Source organism: Athene cunicularia, assembly GCF_003259725.1.
Source record: "Athene cunicularia isolate RWA chromosome Z unlocalized genomic scaffold, athCun1 chrZ_part1, whole genome shotgun sequence".
NCBI lineage: Eukaryota > Metazoa > Chordata > Aves > Strigiformes > Strigidae > Athene > Athene cunicularia.
In genome coordinates this window covers 5,020,042-5,044,382 of record NW_020799142.1, presented here as the reverse complement: position 1 = coordinate 5,044,382, position 24,341 = coordinate 5,020,042, and the positions used below count along the sequence as shown (strand labels likewise).

Genomic DNA, 24,341 nt, shown 5'->3' with positions numbered 1-24,341 from the left:
AGGCTCCTGCCCGGCCTGCCCCGCGGGGAAGAGGCGGCCGCAGAGTTACTCGGCGGAGTCACGGCAGCGGCTGGGCCCTGTGAGGCGGCGGCGGGCGTGGGGCTTGGCGGCGCGGTGGGGGCTTCGTTCTTCTGGGCGTTGGCTTTGAAATTTGTAGGGAAGAGTCGCCAAGGGGTCTCCGCGTCCAGGCTTACGTTAGGCACGAACATCTCCGCTCAGCCGAGCTTCAAGAGAGGGCGCCGAGCACGGCGTTAAACTCCGAAGTCGTACTTTTAGGAGCAAGGCGTACAAATACTGGTTCTAGTCATTTCATGCAACAGCCTGGAGATCCTTTGTTATGGCACAGAAATCTAGCGGCTGTACCTTATCACTTACAGTAACATGCATGGACTCCAGAGGGAAGCTGTGATCCTCTCCTCTGGGTGCTAAGAAAACTTTGGAAGTTTGAAAGTTTGATACAGGCAAGATGCAGTAAAGTGGGAGTTCAGTCAGACTTATGTCCCAGATACAGATGGGACAGGTCACTCCAGTAAGATGGTGGGTGCTTGCCTGCTTTGGCATGGTTCCCCGCCGTGTTTTTTGCCCAGCGTGGCCATACCCATAACCTGGCCTCCTTCTGTTTTTAACCTGAGAAGTACTGTAAAAATTGTGATGAAGAGTCTAAAAATACATCATATTCTTCGTGAGGAACAGGGCCCATGCTGGCTGGTGAAGGCTGCTTAGGCTAACTGAGGAGAGGTAGGGAAGTCAGAGGGCTTCCTGTTGCAGCTGAATAGCAATCATTGCTAGTCTCGTAACAATGGAGGACTCCCTGCACTCCTCCGAGGCCGCTGGCCTGCCCAGCTTCTAATGGTGACTGCATACATCAGGGGTTAAAGGCTTCATTTCCTGCATTGGTCTTTGGCTCTTTGTGGAGGTTGGAAGTTGTTTAGGTGCTTGTATGCCATGGTAAAGACCATCGGGTGAAAATCTTACTGGAATCAAGCAGCTGTCTGTTCCATACAAGGTTCCCAGTTTACATGGGACTTGACAGTTCCAAGGATGCTGACTTGGGATGATTCCCCTCCCCAAAGAACTTTTCTTCACAAAGATTTAACCTTAAACAGCCTCCAGGAGTAAGAAGAACAAGGTACCAGCAACTAGCTCGTTCCCTGGAAAGAAACTCTGAGAAGGTCTGTGGGGTGCCAACCCCCAGCTGTTGTATCCCTGGTCTCTAAGTAGGTGTATTCGAGAAGTATGTATTGCAGTGAAATCTGGTGCCACAAATAACTTGCTTGTTAGAGAGTACTGGGAATCAAAGTGTCTTCTAAGTGCCCTTTATCCTATAAGGTATAGTCACATCAGTGACTTCACATTACAAATAAGACTGAGTTCCCCAACCTTATCTAGAGCCTTCTAGAGACTACAAGCTTTAGGTCCTGATCCCCCATGCAGAATTATGCCAGTGAATCTAATGAAGTTCTTCAGGTATGCAAGATCTGTATCTGATTTTTCTCTTGAGAACAGGACTAGAAGTCTCAAGACAGTCAGCTTTATGTCGGAGACATTGAACATGCACCGGCTAACAAATTGACCCTGTTTTGTCCCCAGGTACTTAATCTTTCAGTGCTGAATCAACTGCAGTGTAGAAGTGAGATCAGTCTTAAACTGTGATAAATGGAAGAGTCTCACTCACTATGACTCTCCTTTTCTTAGTTGTCAATTTTTGCTGTTAAGTAGAAGGTAGGTGTCACCCAGGGGAAAACTAGGAGGTCTGTTATGCTGCAAGCTTCAGTGTTCAGCAATACTAGCCTGGGCAGCAGTAGGGTGAAAAGACTGCCCTAGGCTAAAAGGTTGAAGTGCTTCATCTTTAAACTAGAAAGTTTTTAAAGCATTTGCTAGCTGGGAACCAAGTTGGAATTTAATTTGCCAATCCCATTTAACTGGTAGCTGGATCCTTATGAGAAACCATCACATTCATTTGACTGAGTTAACCTTGGAAACCAAGTAACTTTTGTTTGACTAAAGTGAAGCTACAGGGGGGATTGTTCAGCTGGAGAACAAGAACAGAATCTTGGTTTTGATTGAGTTAAAGTGAACTCTAAAGGTTGGATTGCTGAAGATTTGTTTTTAGAAAAATTCGTAAATAGGTATGTGTGGTTGTGGTGGAGTTTCATTCCCTTCATGCACTTCCAGGAAGCAATATGCAACCACCAGAGGTCATGATGACCTCTCTTTAAAAAAAATCCTAGCAAAGTTATAGTGTCTCAGGGAATCTTTTGGTGTTTTCCAAAGCATAAGGGAGAAAGATTTATGTGTGTATTGTAATCTGTACTTCCTATAGGTATGCTTAAAATAATGTTCATTTTAGGCATGGACTTTATAGCTTGATATGCTCTGCTGCTACGGTAAAGGTGTCCCTGGTGATAGGTGCTTCTGAAAGATTGAAGCTGTAGAAATGTTTGGGGGGGTTTTGTTGAATTTGTTTTTTCTTAAGTATTTCAAAATTAGATCTGAGAAGATTGTATGTATCTGCCAGTGATTCAGGAACTTTATACAGAAAGAATTAAGCACATTCATAGTCATTTCGAAAACAGGCATCTATGGCATGTTTAACAATAGTTATATCTTTGCAAAGTTTGCAGTATACTTTTGTGGGTTGTACAACCGCAGAGATAACAGTGCAAGGAAGATGGGTGCTGTTATATGAACCCAAAATAGTGGTGTGCCAAAGGTTTGTCATAATGTGGAGTTCTTCCCAAGCAACCCAAAAGTTCTGGGACAGAAAATACTTTCCAAGGGGTGTTCCCTAACTATTATATCCTGACGTGGCCTTGGACCAAAAAAGGAATTAACCCTTGCATTGTATTTAGAGGATATTTGTTTTCTGACTTGAAAGTGGGGTGTATTTTGTTTGTGGTGGCACTGGACCTGCCTCAGAAGCTGTCAGCCCCACCACAAGGATAGCTAGTGGAACAGATGTTTTGTTGAAAATACAGTGTGGTACATTAAGGAGAAATGGCAGAGGTGTAATAATGAGAAGTTCATATTCCATGTCAGCATCCTTTGCTTTCACACACACTTGCTTCTATTGAAGTCAATATAGTGTTTTCTGGTTTCCACAGATCATGTTTGGCCTAGTATGATTAAATCTGTCTATGTGGGCAATGTGCTGAGTTACTGTATGGTAAGATACTGCTAACATTAAGTGGCACCTTCTGTCAGCCTACAGTTACAGTATAAGGTAATGTTCAGTTACTGAGTGTAATTTAAAGAAATGAGGAGGCTGGGACTTAAGACACTAAAAGATATGGGAAGTTACAGTTTGGTGGGGTTTGTTTTTTGGGTTTGGGGTTTTTTTTGTTGTTGTTGTTTTTGTTGTGGTTTTTTTTTTTTAGCAAAACCACGTTGTAGATACTGGGGAAAATATGCTACTGAAAGAAGTTGAAAATGCTTACAGGCAAATTATGTATTTCTGGGACAAGAGAGAATGTGATTTTTATGGTTTGTTTGTCTGACATCTTATGCTGCCATAACAGGTATTTCCTAATAACTGTTATCAGTTGATAAATGAACAGACAATTAACTGGTTGATGTGTGTGTACTCATAAATCACTAACTTTTTTTCCTAGACACTTGAGAGAAATACAAAATGCAGAGGAGGAGAGATTATTTATTAGGTAGTTTTTATTTCAGCTTTGATGCAGGTTAACTCCTTTACATCAGCCAAACTTTAGCTGTTTTTTTGTGAAAGGAACAAGGCATAGGTATGTGCCTTTGTTATTCACGTTCTGTACTTCCATGGATGAAGATATTAACAAATATTAACTGTCATATTTTTAATTCTTCCCTGGTAGTTCTTCCTTATTTTTATAACAAAATTTGTAACGTGTAGTCTAAAAAGAAGTGAAACACTGAAATTGAGGTGTGACAAAAAAGAGGTTTCCAAAATGGATGATCTCCATTTATTCATGATGATGCTTTTTAATTGCTGCCATTTTTCCCTTTTTACATGTCATTTTTTGTTCACTGTATATATATGTTTAAGTTACAAAAGCAGCATTTTAAAAATACTTATGCCATGTGTAAATGCATGCCATGAATTCAAACAGCCTTTTATTTGTACCAAAGTGACTCACTGGCTAACCTGAAATGCTCCCAAATGTGCTGTGTTTACCAGTTATATACAGTCTGTGAGAAATGCTTGTTAGGCAACATAATACTACAGATAAACTTTGGGCAGCAGGATTTGTTACTGGTATTTGACAGGTGATGCATAAACGTAGTATCAGAGTATTGTCTTCTTACCACTATCTCTATGCATGTTGTCATCATGTGGCTAGAAACTATGTGCTTATCTAATGATACACTGCTGAGACTAATGATCTTCATACTCTATACATAGCTGCTGCCAAATCCATATATATATGTTTTTCAGCTAACCTTTCTAAGACCTGTGTTACTGTTATACCAGACAGATCTTGTGTTTGGTCTAGCAGTCTTTACAGACCTCTTTTAAAGTACTTACTGTAATGAAAATTCATAGGTAGCTGTCTGAATCCAGGAAGGCTGATCAGCAAAAGTCTCTTCAAATATTGTCATTACAGAGCAAATAATTTCTCTGCAGATAATAAGAATATGGTAGGACAAGTTGTCTTTTCCTGTTTCTTCACTTTTCCTTGAAAAGATACTTCTTACTTTATCTAGAAGATCACTGAGCTGCCTAGAATTACAGAGAAATTATGTTTCCTGCCAGAAAGCTGCAAACAAATATTTAAAACATCAATTTTTTCATTCCAGATAGTGCAAGGGTCAGTGGGAAATTCCAGGAGGACATGGGCAACTGCTCCTTGCCAGCCCACTGTGTAGGGTCCTAACCTACTCTGTAAAACAGGATAAGGTGGCTGTCTCATGCTCATGCTGGGGTGATTGCTACAGTAATTAATTCAAGTGCTGTGAGGCGGGACACCTGAATAAAAGGGAGAACCAGAGGTTGTAGTGTTATGTATAAGGAGAAAACAGTTGCCTCTTCTAATTCACTTGTAACTGAGCTTCAGTGCTGTAATGAAGTATTCACTTCCTTGAACTGCTTTTCTACCTGGCACTGACTGGCTTCTGCTTGCATCCTTGAAAAATAGCACACTAAGGTGAGGGAGGTTAATAAAGCTTCCATAAGGAGTGGCAGGAAATAATATGCAGATTGGAGATAGGCAGCAGAGAAACTCAGCAGGGTAGAGGGTGTAGAGGCAGGCTGAAGCCTTCCTTTTCTGTGGATTGTTGGGGGAAGCCTAGTTACCTTACTATGAAACAACAGTTCCTGACATCAGACCCAAAACAACGACCATACCAAGGCATGTCCTCTACAAAAATCTGTTCTTGTAGGTGCCTCAGTGGTTTAGCCCTCTGGGAATCTTATATTTAGGCTGTTTATGAGAGATAGACCACACAGACAAAAGACTCTTGGTGGTAATTTTTTAGCTACCATTTATGCTAGTTTAAGAAGATCCATTTAGGTTTGCTCAGCCTTTTTCTCAATAGACTATTACACTACAGAAGTTCAGTAAATAACAAAATATTACATATGCCCATTTGGTTTTGTGAAATTTTACAATACATGTAAATATGCTATGAGCAGCTTAGGAGAGAGTGAATGTTGCCATGGAGGACAGTGTGTGGTCAGTGGAAAGGCTCATACTGAAGAAAGAAGCTTACAGAGCATTCAGACTGTCTGTCCTGGTGACACAGAAAATAGAAAATCAGGCCGGCCCTAGCAGGGATTTGGCCACCATGTGTCACATCTGCTTCTAATAAAAATATCCTTTTCCAAGACTTTGGAAGGAATACGGTTCCTTATGTACAGTGTGACAGTCATAGGCACTGTTGTGATTAGTACTGGTTAGACCCATTGTTGGAAGCTAGTACTTCCTACTGTGAAAGGATAGCTTCTGTATTAGATTATCTACATTGTTCTGGTCTTTTCCATGAACACATAAGTGGATCCATAAGTAAAATCATAGGTTGCAAAGATCATTATGGGAAATTCAGCACTGCCAGGCCCTTGGTAAACAGTGAGCCTCCAAGTGATTTCACTTTGATTCACTTCCATCCTTGATAGAAGGTGTGATGAAACAAGGCAGATGGACACAATTAGATGTTAATTTTCATCTCAGTATTTTCCATTAGGCCTTGTGCACTGTTCTTGCTGAGGAGCCTACAAAAATGTTGGGCATGCCTTGAAATGCTCTATTAACATTATCTTTTAAACAGAGAAATCCCATTAATGATAGTGGATTATTTGTTGTCAATGCCAGTTCTCAAAAAAACTGCTGCATAATCAAACTCAACCATCCTTCTCTTCATATATAACCTGTCTGAAGAACCAAAATTATTTTTTCCCCGTGTACATTGATTAAAATACTTTGTATGCAGCATATGGAGTAATTATTTCTAATAATGCCATAAAACAGAAGCTTCTGATCAAGTGATTCATGGCAGCTTCATTTTTTAACTTTGTTTTTCTTAAGCAGCATACTAAGGAGTAAAGGTATTGGTAAGATTGCTCCCAGACCTCTCCTATCACCTCTAACTGTTCTGCATTCTTAATAGCAGTTGTTCATATAATTGCTGGTTTCTGCTTTTTTTTTAAAGAATCTTAATTCAATCTGATGTAACCATTAATTTTTTTTCAAAACCACAATTAATGCTGGACTGCTGACAGCCAAGTCTTGTATCATGTGGAGACATGTTGCTTGAGTTCTTCCTCTAAAATACAGAGATGTAGCTTCAGTCTAAACCTTTATGTTTATGCTCTGGTGATCAGGCCTCATTTGTAAAGGTGCTTGTGTCATTCCAGAGAGAGATTTGTGTTGTTTCTGCTTGAGTTACAGAGTACATATCATTGATAGATGCCTGTGAGGTCATACTGAACACATGGGTTGTGTATAGATGCAGTATTTATGTTTCTTATTGAACGCAGTATAGAAGAGTTGGTAGACATGATACTTAAGTGCCTTTGCCCACTTTTCTGAACCCTGAACCAGTCGCAGATCCAGAATTATTCTTTCTTTCCTTTTTTCCTGTTACCTCTGGGAGCTAAAGATAAAAATGTGATCTAATAGAAGTCTGCATGCTTCCTCTTCAGTAGGAACTGTGATCCTATTTTTTGTCTCGTTCTGGGTCAGAAGGTAAGGTAGGCTAGAACTAGGAGACAGGAAGACCTTTCGTCCTAAAGGCTACCAACAAGTAGGAGAATAAAAAGAACACATGCTCCAGTTCAGAGTAGACCTGAATGAGCGTCTCCCCTAAGGTCTTTTACTTCACATTTTTGTCAGAAATGTGTCTGTCAAAGATTTGTGTCATGTGCTGGATTTGGCCATGCCTGTGTTTGGATGAATAATTGTTGGTCACCCTGCTGAGACTCCCATGAAAACTGCATAATGGAAATCTTGTGGAATTGAGTGAAGATACATATGAGAGGACTTTTGCTTTTTGAAGTGGATATCTGAAACGGAAACTCTTGAAAAGAGAGCTAAATGGCTTATGTTCCTGTTCTAGTGTTAATAAAATATCTTGTTATAGTGTCTCATGTTTCAGAGCACAGGGAATTCTTCTGTGTTGGTTTTTTTTGGTTTGTTTTTTTTTTTGCTATGGAACTTGATAGCAGTCTGGTTTTGATTAGACAGGGAATACAGCCAGTTAATAATAGATGGTATTTAGAGCAGAGAATTTACATACTTGCTAATGACGTCTGCAGTGTCACAGTGATCTCGCTGATGTCCAACTGAAACTTAATCTGGTTTTTATGTGAAATGTCTATTCAGTTGAGGAAAAATACTGACTTCCTCTATCATTAACAGTGTCAGAGGAGTTTCTGTTTAGTGTTAACTCAAAAATTTCATTCATCCTTTTAATAAAAATGCAACAACACAGACATATGAAACTACTGACAAATGAGTAATTGTGTTCCAAAAGATAGCTGTGAAATAGAACACAGTAAATATTTCTGAAATTAATTACCTTGATATATAAAATAAGATTCACAATTTTTAAAAAAAAGTCTTCAACAATTAGCTTGGATTCTCTTTTGGTGCTAGCTGACATCAAAATTCCACCTGTGCCTGCAGACATGTTTCATCCTAAAAATGCAGAAACACATGGTGTATGTGCATGTGTGCCTATCCATCCATATGCGTATGATATTCAGTTAACAGGCAGCTGTATAACTTTGCCTCCATTATGCCATGTTTGATTGTTATCTCATGAGAAGAGAATTAGCCTGTTCCTTGAACAACCTGAGGCAGTTAAATCTCAGTCTGGTTCATACCTATTCATATTAACAAACTGACCCTTTCACTCTGTTGTGGATGAAAGCATTGACATGGTAATGATTTAGTAAAAATAATCTCTATTTCTTAATAACTAACAGCAATTTATCAATACAAAATAACTCAGAGAAGTGACTTATTCACAGATTCTAAAATGACAAGATTCACTCTAACTTAACGGTACCTTAATTTATACATATATATACATGCGCATACACAAAACAGACATATACATACAGAAACAAAGGTATTTGGATTCAGTAAAATGAACACAAAAGGGACAAACACACACAGGAACAAGGGTAAGGGTACGTACCCACACACACCCCAATAAACAGGTGAAACAGAAGCTAGCTCAAAGAAAATTCCCCTCTCTAGTTAGAACAAATACTCACAATGCCTTGGCATTCCTCAGTGGGCGGTAATTGAGACTGGAGTGGGTGGACTTCGCCCTGGCCTTCCGTCTGGAGCAGACGACACCTTAAGGGTTTTGGTACCTGAGAGGTGTCCCAGCTCAGGGGAGATGGTGGTCACAGGCCTGCTGCGATCCAGAAGAGCTCAAAGGTCTCTCTGGTGGTCACAGTTTATAGGGTCCAAGATAATTGACTTTTGTTAAATACTGTCTGGTGCTTTGTGTCAGTTGCATAAGAATTTGATGAACATGCAACCCTGTTGTTTTTCCATCTGACCACATCTCAGGCACAGGTGTGCCAGGCCATCAGGAGATGATGGGCCATTATAACCTTTTCCAAACAATTGGGAGGGGCAGGAGCCAGGCTCCTCAAGGTTATCAGTCCTTTTCTCCATGATTGGTGTATGGCTTGGGGGAATGTGGATGGAATCACACCTAGCCCAAAGCAGCCTAGCAAGGAGGGGCAGGGAGGGATAAGAATTGCACCACCACCATACCCTCCTGCAGGGTTTCACATCTCTGCTCCTTCATTAATGCTTTTCTGCTCTCCATATTCAGCATAAATACATCTGTTGGCTGTGTTATCTGTCATACAAAATATCTAAGTGTGCTGGGTTTGTGTGACAGGGGGTTTTGGTAGCAGGGGAGGGGGCTACAGCAGTGGCCCCTTCTGAAAAGCTTTTCAAAGCTGCCTTGGCTCCAAGTTGGACCCACCTCTTGCCAATGCCAGCCAATTAGCGATGGTGGCTGTGCCTCTGCAATAATGTTTTTAAGAAGGGGAACCTGAGAGGAGAAGTAGGAGTTGTGAGGAGGAGTTGCTAGGAGGACCTCTATGCAAACACCAGGGTCAGTGGAAGGAAGGATGAGGAAGGGTGAGAGGTGTGCCAGTGCAGACACCCTGCTGTATGCCATGATTATATGGAAGGTTGCCCCCTGCTGCTACCCATGAAGGTCCACAGTGGAGTAGATGCCGACCTGCAACCTGTGGAGGACCCCACACTGGAGCAGATTGCTGCTGTGTCCAAGGAAGGACAGGACTTTCAGGGAAGAAACCTACACTGTTGCAGTTCGGTGCTGGGAGGATTGCAACACACAGGACAGATCCACGACAGAGCAGCTCGGGAACAGGTGCAGCCTGTGGGAAGGACTCATGTTGGAGAAAGTTCGTGGAGAACTGTCTCCCATAAGACAGATACCACACTGGAGCAGGGGAAGAATGCGAGGAGTCCCCCCCCGAAGAGGGAGTGGCAGAGCTGACCTTAATGCACATTCCCTGCCCCCTGTGCTGCTGGTGGTGAGGAGGTAGAGAAATTGGGAAGAAAACAGCCTAGGAAGAGGGAAGGGGTGGAGGGAGGTGTTTTTAAGATGTGATAATGCTTCTCACTGTCCCACTCAAGTGTTGGTGTTGTTAGTGTTTTAATGAAAGTGATATTCTTTTTCTTCCCTTACAAGTTTGCCTGTGACAGTAATGGGTGTCATCCCTCCCTCTTCTTACCTCAATTCCCGAGCCTTTTGTTTCATATTTTCCTTTCCATTCCTGAGGGTGAAGGGGTGAGTGAATGGCTTTGTAGTGCTTAGTAGCCCGCTGGTCTCAAACCAGGACGATACGAAATGTGTTACTTAAGAATCAGCTGCTTTACTTACTTCACTTTTCAGCCTTAAATAAAGGCTGTGTACTAAGTATATGGAATTACACAAATGCCAAATGCGTACATTATAGCCATCCTTAACACCTATTATAGCAGCTGTTAAACATCTCTCTGCTGCTGTGTGATTGGTGTAGCTGTAGCTCATTTTCTGCCTGTTTTGATAGTTTTGGAGTCTTGATGGTAGTTAACATTTGGTTTTCCATTTGCATGGTAAAAGTGGTACTTGGTTTTAGGAGTAGATTAAATCAACATTATTCTGAAGCATGTTTTTTTTAGGAGATGTATTTTCTTCCGTGATCAGTGACTTGTAACACTGGAGCATGGCTGTAGAGCTACTGGAGACATTTTGCTTGAGTGACCAGACTTTGTAGAAACAGACAACATCTAAAACCTCAACTTGAGCACTGTTGTTAGTTTATACTGTACAGAGACCACTCTCATCTGCTATGAAGAGGACAGTGGGAGAGTTTACAATGGAAAAGGTATTTTTCTTCAGGAGTGAAGTAATTCGACTGTGTAAGGTATGAAAGCAAGATCTTCAGATAAAGCACCCGGATTCTGATTACACATCTCAAAAAGTGTGGTTCAGACTGGTGTGGCATAGAAAAGATGTTTAGCGGAAATATGGGACATAAGTTCTGAAGGGACGCTATAAGTTCTGAAGGGACGCTTAAGACTTTAGGTCTAGCAAAAGGAATTTTGAGATGATTGCTCATTTAGTGTGTGATAAGTAAAGTATGCGGAGGGGGAGGTCTCTGGCCTGCAACGTGCTTAACAGCAGGGGGTCCTTTCAAGCATTAACACATTTAATCTTACCTCCTTGCAGTCATCTCTGCTTGAAGCATGCTGATAGTATGTCTCCTGGATGATGCCTAGATAGATCTCTTCATCCTACTCCATCTCCTCTGCTTTTAAGCCTGCCAGAGTCTGTCACCTTGATTTGGGATCCTGAAATTTTGTGAGACTCTCCCTTTGGCTTTTAGTTTCTGACAGAAAAATCAATTCCTTTGTCTGAATAGGTTCATTCTAGGAGTAAGAATAGTTTAAATAACACTATCTCTTAGTATTTGAGCCTTTTGCATACTTTGATTCCTTTGTCAGATCCTTTTGGTCCGCTAACAGCTACTCAGTAAATCCAATAGCTACCCAACAACCAAAAGATACAGAATGTCATTGCATTTTTTTTTTTTATATTTCCACCTATGTTGTACCAAACATGATTGTGAACAGTTGGGGAGAAATTACTCTGCACTCTTTTGATTCATCATTTGCAATACAGTAGTCTAACTGCTGTTGCAAAATGAATCCTTTTTGTATAAAAGAGATGAAGCAGGATAACAGGGCTTCTAGGTTACCATGGTGATCCAATATGTATGCTCCATCCACAGAGGAAATGTTCCGGCAGTGCTCACTCAGTTGAACCCTAGGGAAATACTGGTTTGGCTGCAGTTTCGCAAACAATTGAAGAGGTAGCTAACATCTCTGGTTATTCAACATGCCTTTTTCCTCCTATGTAACTGATGCACAGTTTGTGGACTGGGGGGCTGGTTTGTCAGAACTCAGTGTGTCTTCTCAACTTTTTAAAGCTGTTATCATGCAGACCAAGTAGCATGGGTGTCCTTTGGGGCAGATCTAAGGAAGCTTTGTAGAAAGATTTGTGTGGTTGAGGGGAATTAAAGACAGTAACTGCTGTACAGTGCTGGAGTTTTTGATGACTCTTACATATGCCTGAGAAGTGTTCATGTTCAGTAAGACTATATAGAGGTTGTAAAAGACAACGGTTGTTCTTTAAGGCTCACTTTCCAAACTGTGGTCTATTAGCACATCTCTCACATTATTTGTGTTCAGTGCTTCTTATTCAAACTAGTTTTGAAGAGAATAGGGGAAAAGCTTATCTTTTAGATTACCGCATTTAATTTTTATCTTCTTGAAAAATCCCCATTAATGTGACACAGCATAATTTTTACAGAAAGTCTGAATTTTTTAGGTCCAGAGAAGATTAGTGCCAAACAAGAAAACCTTTAGAAGTTCAAAAAACTTTCTGCAGTACAAGGAACTTGACACACCTGTCAGAAAGTTTTTGTTTCACAGAAACTGTTCAAATCAGAAGAGGTGAAGTTCCTCTGACATTTAAAATACGTTGACAAATAAAGTACATGCTGTACTTCATTAGAATGAAACTTAGTCCACTGCCTTTGTTAATGTATTTCACATCACTTTCCCTTTTCTGTGATTTAATCTTACTTAAACTCAGTTCAGTTATTGGTGTATGGTTAAAAAAGGAAAGCATTTCTTGCAAAAAGTTTGGTTAGAGCGCTTTCAAGTACTGTTTATTTTAACTTATTATCCCATAGTAAGCGCAGACCTTGGTTTTGAAAATACTCTCTCTGACAACTGGTTTCTATTTGGAAATTAGAAGAAACTTTTTTCTTTTAGCTGTTATTTTAGATAGGCTTGGTAGTAGTACCAAATACACAATATATGTTCAATTTGAAAAATGTTTCTTTTCATATCAGCAAAGTCTTGATGTCACAAAGTTTTCATGCTTTGCCCTGCAAGTGCAGTTCACTTGCATGCAACTATTACTAAGAGTTGTAGCAAGCAGCACTTAAAGTGCACTTGATTATTTTTTTTTTCATGGATTGCTAACATTTGTGCTCTTTTTACAAAGCTTTTATGAATACTGACTCGCACATGAAAATGTAAGGAGTGCTTTAATTTGCTTGTGACTTGGTGGACAATATTATACTGGTTTTAGGTCATACTTGCGATATTTCCTTCTCCTGAGGGTCAGCTAAGATTCTTCTGATACTGTAGAGACACCCAAAAGGAACTAAAGTATAGCTCCGCACAACAGCTATCAGGAACATGAGGACAAACCATTATGTATATTTTTATTATGTGAAGGCAGCATATGGGAGATAGGGTGAAGGATAGGCAGCAAAACCGTATCAGCTAGCAGGAATACACCCAGTTGCTACTGTCAGTGGCATGTGTTACACAGGTGAGTCTCCTCATGCCTCAGATGGTTTTGGAAAACTCTTACTGTTTTGGGGTATATTCTTTCTTCCTCTTCTCAGCTGCAGAAGACAGTCCTGGAGAGGTGATCAGACTAGCATGAGGTAACTCATCATTTCCACACACAACAGGATTAGCATGTTGAGATGCCCTAGCTCTCTGCCATCTGAAGGCAGCTGGAGGGAATGAGTAGAGGTTCAGGAATAGTAGTGGTTAATTGGAAAGACAGACAGGATGGAACAGGCTCATAGGTTTAACTTCAAAGTAGGGATTACTTTATGGATGAGGGAAAAGAAAATAGGAGTGGTCAGTAAATAAAACATTTAAGAGTAACAAAACATCTAACCATGCTGGCAAGTGTAAGTGAACACTGAAACCACTGTTACAGGTACTTTTTAAAACAAATTTGTAGTACAAAGTGATACATGTTGCTGATCAATCACAGCATTTACTGTGTAGGAATAGCAGGCTGCCCAAGGCAATATGGGCACCAGGCATGCTCCAGGCTCAAACATCTCAATAAACTCAAGCATCTAACTCATCCTAAAAATACCACTGTGTCATGTAGTCTTATTCATATGAGAGTTTACATGCTGCACTTCCCTCTTGAAATGCAGGTGTGATTGAACCTGACAATTTTGCCTCACTTTGTGCCTCATCCCACCCAAGTCTGGTATTCTCTGACCTCCCTTGAAGCCCAATAATTTGAGGAACAGAAATACAGCAGATAAAGACTGTGACAAAGACATTTGCAGACTTTCGGAATACAAGCTCCCCTATGCATGTGGGGAGCTCCTTGGATTGGCAGTTCTCTCTGCTTAATATCTCAAATAGCATTAAATTGTTTATTTGAGTTTTTCAGGCAAAAGATTGGGTTCTGCTTGAATCTCTTTAATTGCCTATTTAATTCTAGTTTATGTTGGCTGAAAATAAAAGTCTGGTGCCTTATGGTCAGGCAGGGCCAATCCAAGAGTGAAGCGATGGGGAAACAATTGTGTTTTTCCCTTATTGACTTTATTAGTAACCCTTCCAAGTATACACAACATGTGATTTAGGAAATGTCAGTGCAGTGCCCCGGCAGTGGGGAGTGCTAAGGGTTGAGAAAGGTTTAGATAGGGGAATAGTTGCTGTATGTAAACATAAGACCCGTGAGAACGAGTCCCAGCACCAGTAAGGCAAAACTCCATGGCTTCTGTCTTGTGACATAAGCTCTAATTTAGTGGCAGGGTAGGATACCACCTCATTAGATCTCAGTTAAGATGTTTTGAGGTGCATCTTCTGATCTTACTCACCAAAGTGTAATCAAAGGAATGGATCTTTTTATGCCTTTCCTAAAATAAGAGAGATTAAATTAGTCTGGGAACCTCTGTCAGCAAAACTTTTGTCTAATAGGAAAAGAAACTTTATGGTAAAGACACTGTCACATGGCGGTTAGTGTTATTGCTGTAAAATTGCAGAAATTAAACATTGTAACGGAAAGCTTCTGTATATGGGGTAATTCAGGTCAGGCATTACCTTAACAGGCAACGTAGTTTGGCTTTCTTCTTTAATCCTAAGAGCATCCTGTAGTCTTTCTGAGGCTTTAGTCTTCTGAAGGAGGGTGTGTGTATGTATTTGACATATTTTGTCATTCTTCAGACCCTGTTATTAGTGACACCTTTTTTCTTCTGAATTTTCTGAGTTAACGTTTCATTCGAAAATTATAGAAAGGGAAGCCAGGAAAAGGCTGTGATGGCACATCTTAGCCCTCAGATTCTAGTTCCCTCATATATTTCTGAGGCAGTGTCATGTGCTGTGAAAAGGCAACACACTCTGGTGGCAGTGCTGTTTTTGTAAAACAAAACCAGTGCTTTTGATACTTTGAGAGTACCCTTTGTTGTGAAAATCATGCAGGTAGACTCTTACGGAAGAGGTAAGCGAGAGACAAAGTAGTACCCAGTTTCCTCTTGCAACATTGACCCACAAATAATCTGCTAAACTCTAGGCATTATCATGCAGGATGTGTTTCTCCCAGCTTACCATTCAAATTAATTTCCATTAATCATCGGGTCTGAGCACTGAACATGGAATGCATTTTTCCTAAATGAGACATTCTTGGAATGGAAGCTAGAGCTACAAATTTTATGCGTGCTGAAATACCCATGGCAGTATTTCAGTTTTCCTCTCTCCATTGCTGAAATTCCAGTAGTGGAGCTCAGAATACTGTTCAGATGTGTAATGCTGTCAAATCAGTAGATTAAGACTTTTCAGGACCTTAATACAAAAGATATGTCAGAGTTTTGTTCTTTAATATGTGCTGTATTGTCAACATGTTTTAGTGGCATTTGATATTGGCATGAATCCTGCAATACAAATTTCTATCTTTTTTTTTTTTCCCCTCTGCAGTTCAGATGGAGAAAATGGAACGGATGAAAAGAGAAAGGCAGGAAAATTGCCTGCTCTGTTGCTGCAGACCCATTCCACTGAAATGGAGTATTTTGATGACCGTAAGAAAGTTGATGTTGCTAGGTAATGTCAGAAATGCTGTTTGCCTCTAGTCAGATAACCACAATGGTTACAACCCACTCAAGAAGGTACACTGAATAGCAAGATTTATCAGACATCCTAATGTGGGTTAGCTTGCACACTATGCAAGTAAACAGGATTCAGGGTTGCTGTGGGGTTGCTGTTTTACCCACCACAAGCAGTCAAAATAGACTTCAGACTGGTTTAGCTTCCCTGTTCTGGGAAAAAATACATTGGTGCCAATGGCATTTACATCTGTTTCACAGTCAATTTGACAGGCAATCAAACCGAGCTGCAGTTTGGGTGCTGGGTTGTTCCCAGAACACTTCCATGCTGGAATATTGATTGTCCATGGTAAAACTATAACAAAAGTTTTAATTTTGGACTCTGTGCTGTATATTGCATCAGATTATTGTAATGTCTCTGCAAAACCAGTAATTCTTCCTTTGTTGGAGAACTGGAATTTGAAACTCTTCGGAAAGAAAATGAAATAATACTAAAATCCCACTTGGAGGGCTTGAATACAAATTTTGCATCCGTTTCACTTTGTCAACTGAGCAGGCAATGCAAAAGTCAGCAGACAACCTGACAGTGCTTTTAGTCACAAGGCAGATATTTTTTTAAAAAATCACTTGATTTCCTGAAGCATCTTTGAGGAGCGGGTGTTGGAATAAATATGTGATTATTTTTCCAAACTCTTGTTGCAGTCTTACTACTCACAATGTAATTGCCCGTGTGCTGGTGATAGGTTGGCATAAGATTTTTTTATAAGGCTCATTGTTCATTTTATAAGGCTCATTGTTAATTTCAGTTTGAAACTTTACATAGGCACACAAATATATGTTTATTAGAATTTTCTTCTGTGAGGGACCACCTGAGATATGCAGCCAGTCACTCTGCTGTCTAAATCAGACCTGCCGTACGATCTCTTTCCTAAATCCAGCTGTATCTCCATTACACTTTGGGGGTTCTCTTATAGTTACCTGCTTACAGTAAGGTCTCTCACCCTTACAGTTTTTACTGGAAACCCTGAACCTCTCAAGTTTAGGAAATTAGGTAAGACTTGCTGTACAAGATAAGGTGCAGTAATGGAAACTTTCATAGTACCTTTCTTGCCCCATTGAAGTTTAGCACATGTTCTTCAAGTCTTTCAGTATAGGAGTGCTGTGTTGTGTTTTCCCTTCTGCTCTTCAGTCTGCATCTGAAGGCCTCTAAAAAAGAGCTACCTTAATTTTATAGCATGTTGATATGCTTTTGTTATGTGCTAAACAGCTCTCCAGGATAATGTTCTTCTCTTCCTGATTTATGAAACGCTGTTATCTCACTTCTGTTTTTGTTTTTCTGAATAGTCCATGCCACTGATTTCTCCTGTATAAAAAAAACTAAACTTATTTTCCCAGCCATCTGCAGAGACTTCCCACTGTACTTGTTCTACTCTAGAGCTGCTGGGTTTTTGTTTAGTTTTCTTTTTCTATTATGAATGGCTGGAGCTGTACATGTACAGCTTCTTATACAAGTGGCACTCACAATTCACTTTTACCTCCTCTAGAATTGCTGGCTGTCTTAATGACTTCATTATACTATACTACACAGTTCATAGCTACCTTCTGACTTGTGCAGCTATGTTTCTTCTCTGTTGCACTTTGCAAATGATCTCACATTTTGTAGTACAAGTTCATAACTTTCAGTACATTACCTTGCACTCTCAGCTACTACATTTTATCTTACTTTACCTTGCATTAGTAAGTAACACAGTTAGTGTTGGTATTTCACATGTTGACAAGAAACAAACAAACGTGGAGCTGTGATAACTCATTGTTGTAAAAATATCTTGAACTTTTTTACCTTCTTACAATTAATAATTTAGAATATTCCTTCTAAATTAAAAGATCTTCAGTGATGGCTGGTGTGTTTTAAGAATAAGATACACTCCTCTTTATTGCTGCATAATCCTTGATGAATCACATAGTAGTTATTAAAGGATTAGTATGTTTCATGAAAAAGCATGTCCTGTTGCTGATTTACCAAGATTAATGAACTGAGGCCAGACTTATATGGGATGACTTTTTTAATCTTTAGGACAAAGAACAGCACAGATAGTCCACTCCTGACAATGGATATCAAGAGTGACTCCAAGATTGAAAGGAAAAAACGTGCCTCAAATCAGGTAGGGCGGAAGATGGACTTGTTTGTTTATATATAGTAAGAGTAAATACATAACTACCATGGGAGCCCCCTTGTTTAGCAATATTATAGTTAGTGATTGTATAAGGTCATAGGTTCTTTTTTCATCAGTGCTTTAGAGTTTGGGTAGAGCAGGATACAGACAACAGCCACATAGCAAAAATAAGGATTTATTGTAAAACAAGTGGGCAAAATGAGAAGATATTGGGAGGACAGGAAGTGGAATGGGTCATCTGATTACAAGACTATCTAATAAGGCATGTGTCTCTGGGGTGGGGCTTTTTGTTTTTTAGCTGAAGGCAAATGCACAGTTTCATAAGCTGTTTCTAGATGTTCCCATTGATGAGCCACTGAAACAAAGTAAGTATTAACCCCCATGTCATTGCTTGCTGTGAATCTAAGATATGTTGTTACCTGCCAACTGCAGTGATGTAGGAGAAGGGCTGCCTAGATTTTCAAAATCTTAAACTTCAACTGCCTAGAGCTACAGGGTCTTCATTTGCATGCAGTAGGTGTTTTTGTTGTAATCTTGCAAAACTTAAATCTTCAGATGTTGGACATCTTTGGGTATTGTAGCCTGCTTTGCATTTCTTAGTAGAGTAACCTAGTGTGATATTTTTTGGTATTGAAGCTTCCTTACTGAAGGCACTACTTAACTGAGACAGCACTGGTCAAGTGACTAGTTTGAGTTTTGATGGTGATGCTTCAAGATTTAAAAACACTGGTAGGAGAAGGACTTAAAATTTAAAGATTCTGCTCTTCTCTGTGGTAGTTATAATAAATGAATTCTACACAGAGATATATAACAAATGTTTTTTGAATACAGGGAAATTGATTCATGAGTGAGAAATTATTTGCTCAATGACTGTGAAGTAAAAGCAGTATTACTTCACATGTGTTGTACCTCAGTTGATCATCTAGTCCTGAGAACTGGTATAGAGCTAAAAGATTAAAGCTAAAACCTTTCATTAAGCTTTTGCATTTACATAATATAGATGCGTGAAAGCTAGTCAAAAAGTTTATAGGAAGCTAGGTGTTACTCTCCCAGGAAAGATTTTTGGCTTCTGGGAATGAGTTGCATGTTATGCATTTCAGTCTTTGCCCTTCAGATATTTTGACTCTAAACTTAAATCTGTGAAATCTTCTGAGCTTGTCAGTATTTGTCAAACCTTGAAATACTCAGTAAATTTAACTATGTTTATCAAAAGGTATAAACCTAAATGTATTATGACTTTAAGAAAAATCAAAACAGAAGTCAAACTGATAAGAATTGGCTTGTGTTGTGGTTACCATAAAGATACATAGAGTATCTATTTGTTTCAGGCTTTACCTGTGCTCTACAGAAAGAAATTCTGTACCAAGGAAAGTTATTCCTTTCTGAAAACTGGATTTGCTTCCATTCCAAGGTTTTTGGTAAAGACACTAAGGTTAGTAAAATCTTTATGTACAGAACAGTAATGTTATTTCTTAACAATTTGTTCATCATCAGAGGTTCGCATGATTATGCAAGGCTAGACTACGACTAACACTTCAAAGTGTTACTGAATACAGTCAGTCTTCAGAAGTGATGTCCAAAAGTCATTCGAGAACTGGAGCACTATTATTATTAAAGATTGAGTCTCTCTCTTAAGGAATTTCTGTCTGAAAAAAACAGATGAAAGGAAAGGATCTGATATGCAGCAGTGAGGACATTGCCAAGCCCATGTAGCACAAACTGTACAAAAACCTATCTTGGGCTAAGTATGGAAAAGAGGAGGAGGAATGAAGGTTGAAAAGTATAAGGAATACAAGGCTGTAGTTGGGGATCTGGAGGGAATGATCAAGCATATTAAGATAAAGAGGAAGAACTAAAACTGGCCTGTGAGTTGAGTGACAAAGGTCTTGGAGGGGTTCTAACACTCCTGCATAGACAGAGAATGGGGAAGGAAAAACAGTTTTGCTAGGTTTTCATTTGTGAGCCTAGTATGAAGAGCAGAAAAGGAACATAAACAATTGGGAAGATTCTCATTTACAAGATCATCATTTACTCTTTCTTGGTTCAAATATGACCCATCTAAGACTGGGCCCCCTGTGGTGAATGATATGCATTCAATAAAGCCTTTCCAAAAAGATTTGTGTTCTTTTATTTGGAGGTTTTGGAGTGGTTTTGTTTACATAAACTCTGCTTTGTTTTTGAGCTTTTATTGTGAAACAGCTCAATTTGCTGCAAGGATTTCTTTGGCATCTTTCTCGAGTACTTCCTTGAGCAAAGCTCCTGGTTAGATCCAGACCTTTTGTGGGTGCTGAAACCAGTTTAAGAGTTGACCGTATCTCATTTCTCTGCTGTCAACCATTTTGATGAAACACCATTTATTTTTGAAGAAGGTGGAATAGGCTTAAAGAATGCTTAAAATTATTAACAACACATTGTTCATAGTGACCTTATAGATTATTGTGTTTTACTGCTTAGCACAAGAAAATGGATAGTAGTTTTAGGCGGTACATTAATAACGGCTGGTGTGTATATCGGTGAAAGCCATGTGACACAAAGGAAATCAACAAATGGTTGGATACCATCATTCATAATTAGTAACAGCCTATCTTGGCAATTAGTTTCATTAAAATTGAAGCTGCTGTACTAACAATTTCATATTCACCACGAATAAATGTGACTACTTCAAACTGTGGGATAGCTTTCTAATTCAAACTAAGCTAAATGTATACAGACATCTAGCAGAACTCTACCAAGTAGATGGGAAAAACCTGGGAAAGTAGATGCAGAATGACAATGATGTAGTACTAGGAAATTATCTTTGTCAACAGGGTTTTAAATGCAGGAATATATACATATTTATGTATACGATGAAAAGGGAAAGCATGTTACAAGATAGGGTACAGTAGAAAGGATCTGTAAATGTGGCCATAGTGATATTCCAAATTATTAAATTCTGGGTCATTGTTTTCAGAAAACATCGCAGGGAAATTCAGAGTGAAGTGGATAGGCCTGATCATTTACTTCCAGCTGTCTTCCCCTACCCCTGCAACACACACTTTAAGCTTTGTTCAGTCACATACAGCAGGCACAAGTTTTTAGGAATACCATCAACAAAAAAGCAGGAAAAGTGGAGATGTAATGAAAAATAATGTAATGGGCGGGGGAGGAGGAAATCAAACTTGACAGGAAGAGGAACATTTTTAGCAGTCAATATACTGACTTTCTGAGTTTCCAAGACACAAAACCTCTATTGCTTAGAACTTGTAAAACAATTTAAGCCTAGTGATAAAGTGTTTTATTGTGAGAAATAGCAGGTCTATATGTTGTAAGAAATTTTTCAACATGGATTCTTCTGCTGCAGAAATTTTTTTTGTTGAAAGCTTTGGTGGAGGGAATAACCATGCAAGTCAGAAGATTTGGGTCTTCAGTGTAAACACTGTACATATTCAGAAGTAAAAGATTGCTTCTGCAGGATTGAATAGGTTTGAAAAACATCACTGTCTTTCCAGGTAGTTCTGTTTTGGTGCTGTATTTGCCTTGAGTCTTTCCTGGAGTAAGCATTATCTTACATATTTTAGTTGCTTTCCAAGTTGCTTGCAGGTAAACCTTGTTTTCCTGAAATAATTATTAGTCCAGATATAAAGAAAGTACTTTGCAGTGATTTTACCATTTTAATCTAATGCTTGGGTAACAGTGCAGTAAGCAAGTACGTAATCCTAGTTAAGTGCACTTTAGTCTTAATTACAGTAATGTTATCCATCAAAATAGCATGCAGTGGAATGCCATTAACATCTCTGATTTAAAGTTCTTTGAGGTGAACTGAACCACTTCACCTGAAAACTTCTAAGCTGCCTTTATTTATCATTACTATTAGCAGGATTTCTGCTGAAATATCTGGTTTGGCTTTATTTTGGTTTACTTTTTTTTTAAGTTATGCAGATTCGGTTCTGACTACTTGAGGATTCTGCATATTTTTTATTAAATGCACATGGTAGCTGCTCCCTTCTCCTCACTCCCAGAAAAAGCTGTTTTGAAAAGTGTTGCAAGAACTTTGGGGAATGATAGCAATGTCTAGTTTAAGAAGAAAAAGTATAGTGGAGGCCCTGTTTAATTACCCATTTTTGAAAGATAACATCTTCTGAAGCAGGACAAATGGAGCTGACATGATAAAATACTCAATAGAACAAATGATGACCAGATTTACTGATTCTTAGACACAGGTTTGGGACTAATTAATATTATATGCTTTGGGTTGGTTTGGTTTTTTACCCTGTTAGCACAGTTTTTTTAGCAAGACTAAGTACCAAGTAAAGCACAAGTTTTCAGCCCTTAGATGACAATCAGACACTTGAGTAGCCTTGCTTCAGCAGTGGTTGGCAATCTTGCACCCAGACTAATGTACACAAATACATTTTTTGTTTTATGACTTTGCATTGCTTTTCTAAACAAAATTTAACAAGGTTTAATGAAACTTTGCGCAGAGTAGCTTCATTCTCCTTCTGCAATGATGTGTTTTTAATTCAGTGCTTCCAGATTTCTCAGGTTGTTGTGACAGTGTGTGCTAAAGAAATTTTCAGCAGGAGCTGTAGCTTAGTCATGAGTATCCAGGATTATTATATTTGCCTAACTCGCTAAACTCTAGGCTATTCAACTAACGTCAAGACAGGTAATATAAATAAGAAGAGTCCATACAGAGTATCTGAAGTGAAATACTTTGAAACTTAGCAGACATTATGCTAATGGACTTGGATGTAAACACAAAGCATGAAGGAAAACTGGGAACTTTTCAATGTAAATATAGACAAATCTGGATGGCATGCAGAGGAATCGGTTTAAGTTAGTCAGTGGGTGTGTGGGTATTGGATCTTTACTGAAGGATGACCTGTTTACTCAGCTGCTTGTTGCAAACTAAAGGACCTGTAAGTAGTGAGAAGACTTTTATGTTCGTTCTACAACTAGCTGCTCTTGTCTCATCTGTTCTGAAATACTTTGTTTCTAAACAAAGAAGGCTATCTTTAAAACTGGTTTGTTCTACAGATCTACAGTGCACTAAGCATGTAGTTATGTAGTAGCTGGAAGGAACCAGGAATGGAAGACACAGACAAAAGCTTGGATTGGCATCTGATAAAAACGGAAGTAAAAACAGTTGAGAAATAGTAATACGAAATATTAGTGGAAACATAGGGGAGAAATCTTCAAGTGAAGAGTGTTGGAGGTCTGGCTTATCACAGTCAGTAGTTTGGCTCCTCATGAAAGATTGTGCAGATTTCTATCCATGTATTGGGACTCTAAAACTGCATTGATCTTGTTTCAGATTAGTATACCTGTGCTCTCGGTGACACTTTTGAAGAAAACCAAAACTGCCCTTCTTGTGCCAAATGCTCTGATCATAGCAACAGTCACAGATAGGGTAAGTACTAGTAAGGGGCAAAGCTACTGCATTCTGCCTGCTTTCTTTTACTTTTTTTTTCCCCCTCCCTACTTACTGGCAGTAATATGAGGGATTCTTGAAAGTCCCACTTGGCCACCTGGTACAGCAAAAGAAATTGGTCGCATGTGAGCATTTAGACTTAGGACCCTGGAGGATCTGGTTTCTTAGGGGATGATTCTAGCTTCTTCTACCTCCACTCTTGTGCCAGGCAAGGACTATTTTTTTTCCCCCCTCTTACTAACTCCTTGTTCTTTGGATCTGCAGTGAACAAAGCTATGTAGAACTTGATGAGAAAATAAGAAACAGAATCTCTGGTTGCCACCTGCTCTCTGTAATCTATCATTCCCCATTCTCCAAGACTGATGTGTAGTAGCACTGGAGGAACTGAAACAGCTGGAAGTGCATGCACATAGGGTTACGTGCCTTGTTGGCAGCTTTGACAGTATTTTTATTTACTTGGGTATTTTACCTGACCATCAGTACCTTAGATGCACAAAATACTGTTGCTTACAGTGATTCTCAGGAATAGTCATTGCATCAGTCATTAGAAAATGTGATTATCTTAAGCTTAGATACTAGAACTTTAGAATGAGACTATTTTCATTGCACAAATACTTTGTGGATCCAGGAAACTGTAAAAAAAAAAACCAACCCACAACTATGGGGGTTTTGGTGTTGTGTTGTTTTTTCTTTTTTTTAAAGGGGTAAATAAAAGATAATATGCAAAGTCTTTTTAAGAAAGAACAGTTCTGAACTATGCTCTGGTTCCTGCAGCAGAACATGGTAACTTTTATGTGCCTGGTTTTTGTTCCTTGTGATTAACCTCGGGTCATAGGCTTAGAAGGACTGGAGTTTTTTACTACTA

At 39.3% G+C, this 24,341-nt stretch overlaps 1 protein-coding gene across 1 annotated transcript in view; it reads left to right on the top strand.

The window, feature by feature from the left end:
• GRAMD2B (GRAM domain containing 2B) overlaps window positions 1-24,341 on the top strand; it is a 37,490-nt gene that overhangs the window by 2,482 nt on the left and 10,667 nt on the right. Inside the window, exons 2-6 of the mRNA XM_026865942.1 lie at window positions 15,768-15,890; window positions 17,967-18,054; window positions 18,365-18,431; window positions 19,395-19,498; window positions 23,360-23,455. Of these exons, the coding sequence (XP_026721743.1) occupies window positions 15,850-15,890; window positions 17,967-18,054; window positions 18,365-18,431; window positions 19,395-19,498; window positions 23,360-23,455 (396 nt within the window). The 5' untranslated portion in view covers window positions 15,768-15,849. The remainder of the gene's footprint in view (window positions 1-15,767; window positions 15,891-17,966; window positions 18,055-18,364; window positions 18,432-19,394; window positions 19,499-23,359; window positions 23,456-24,341) is intronic.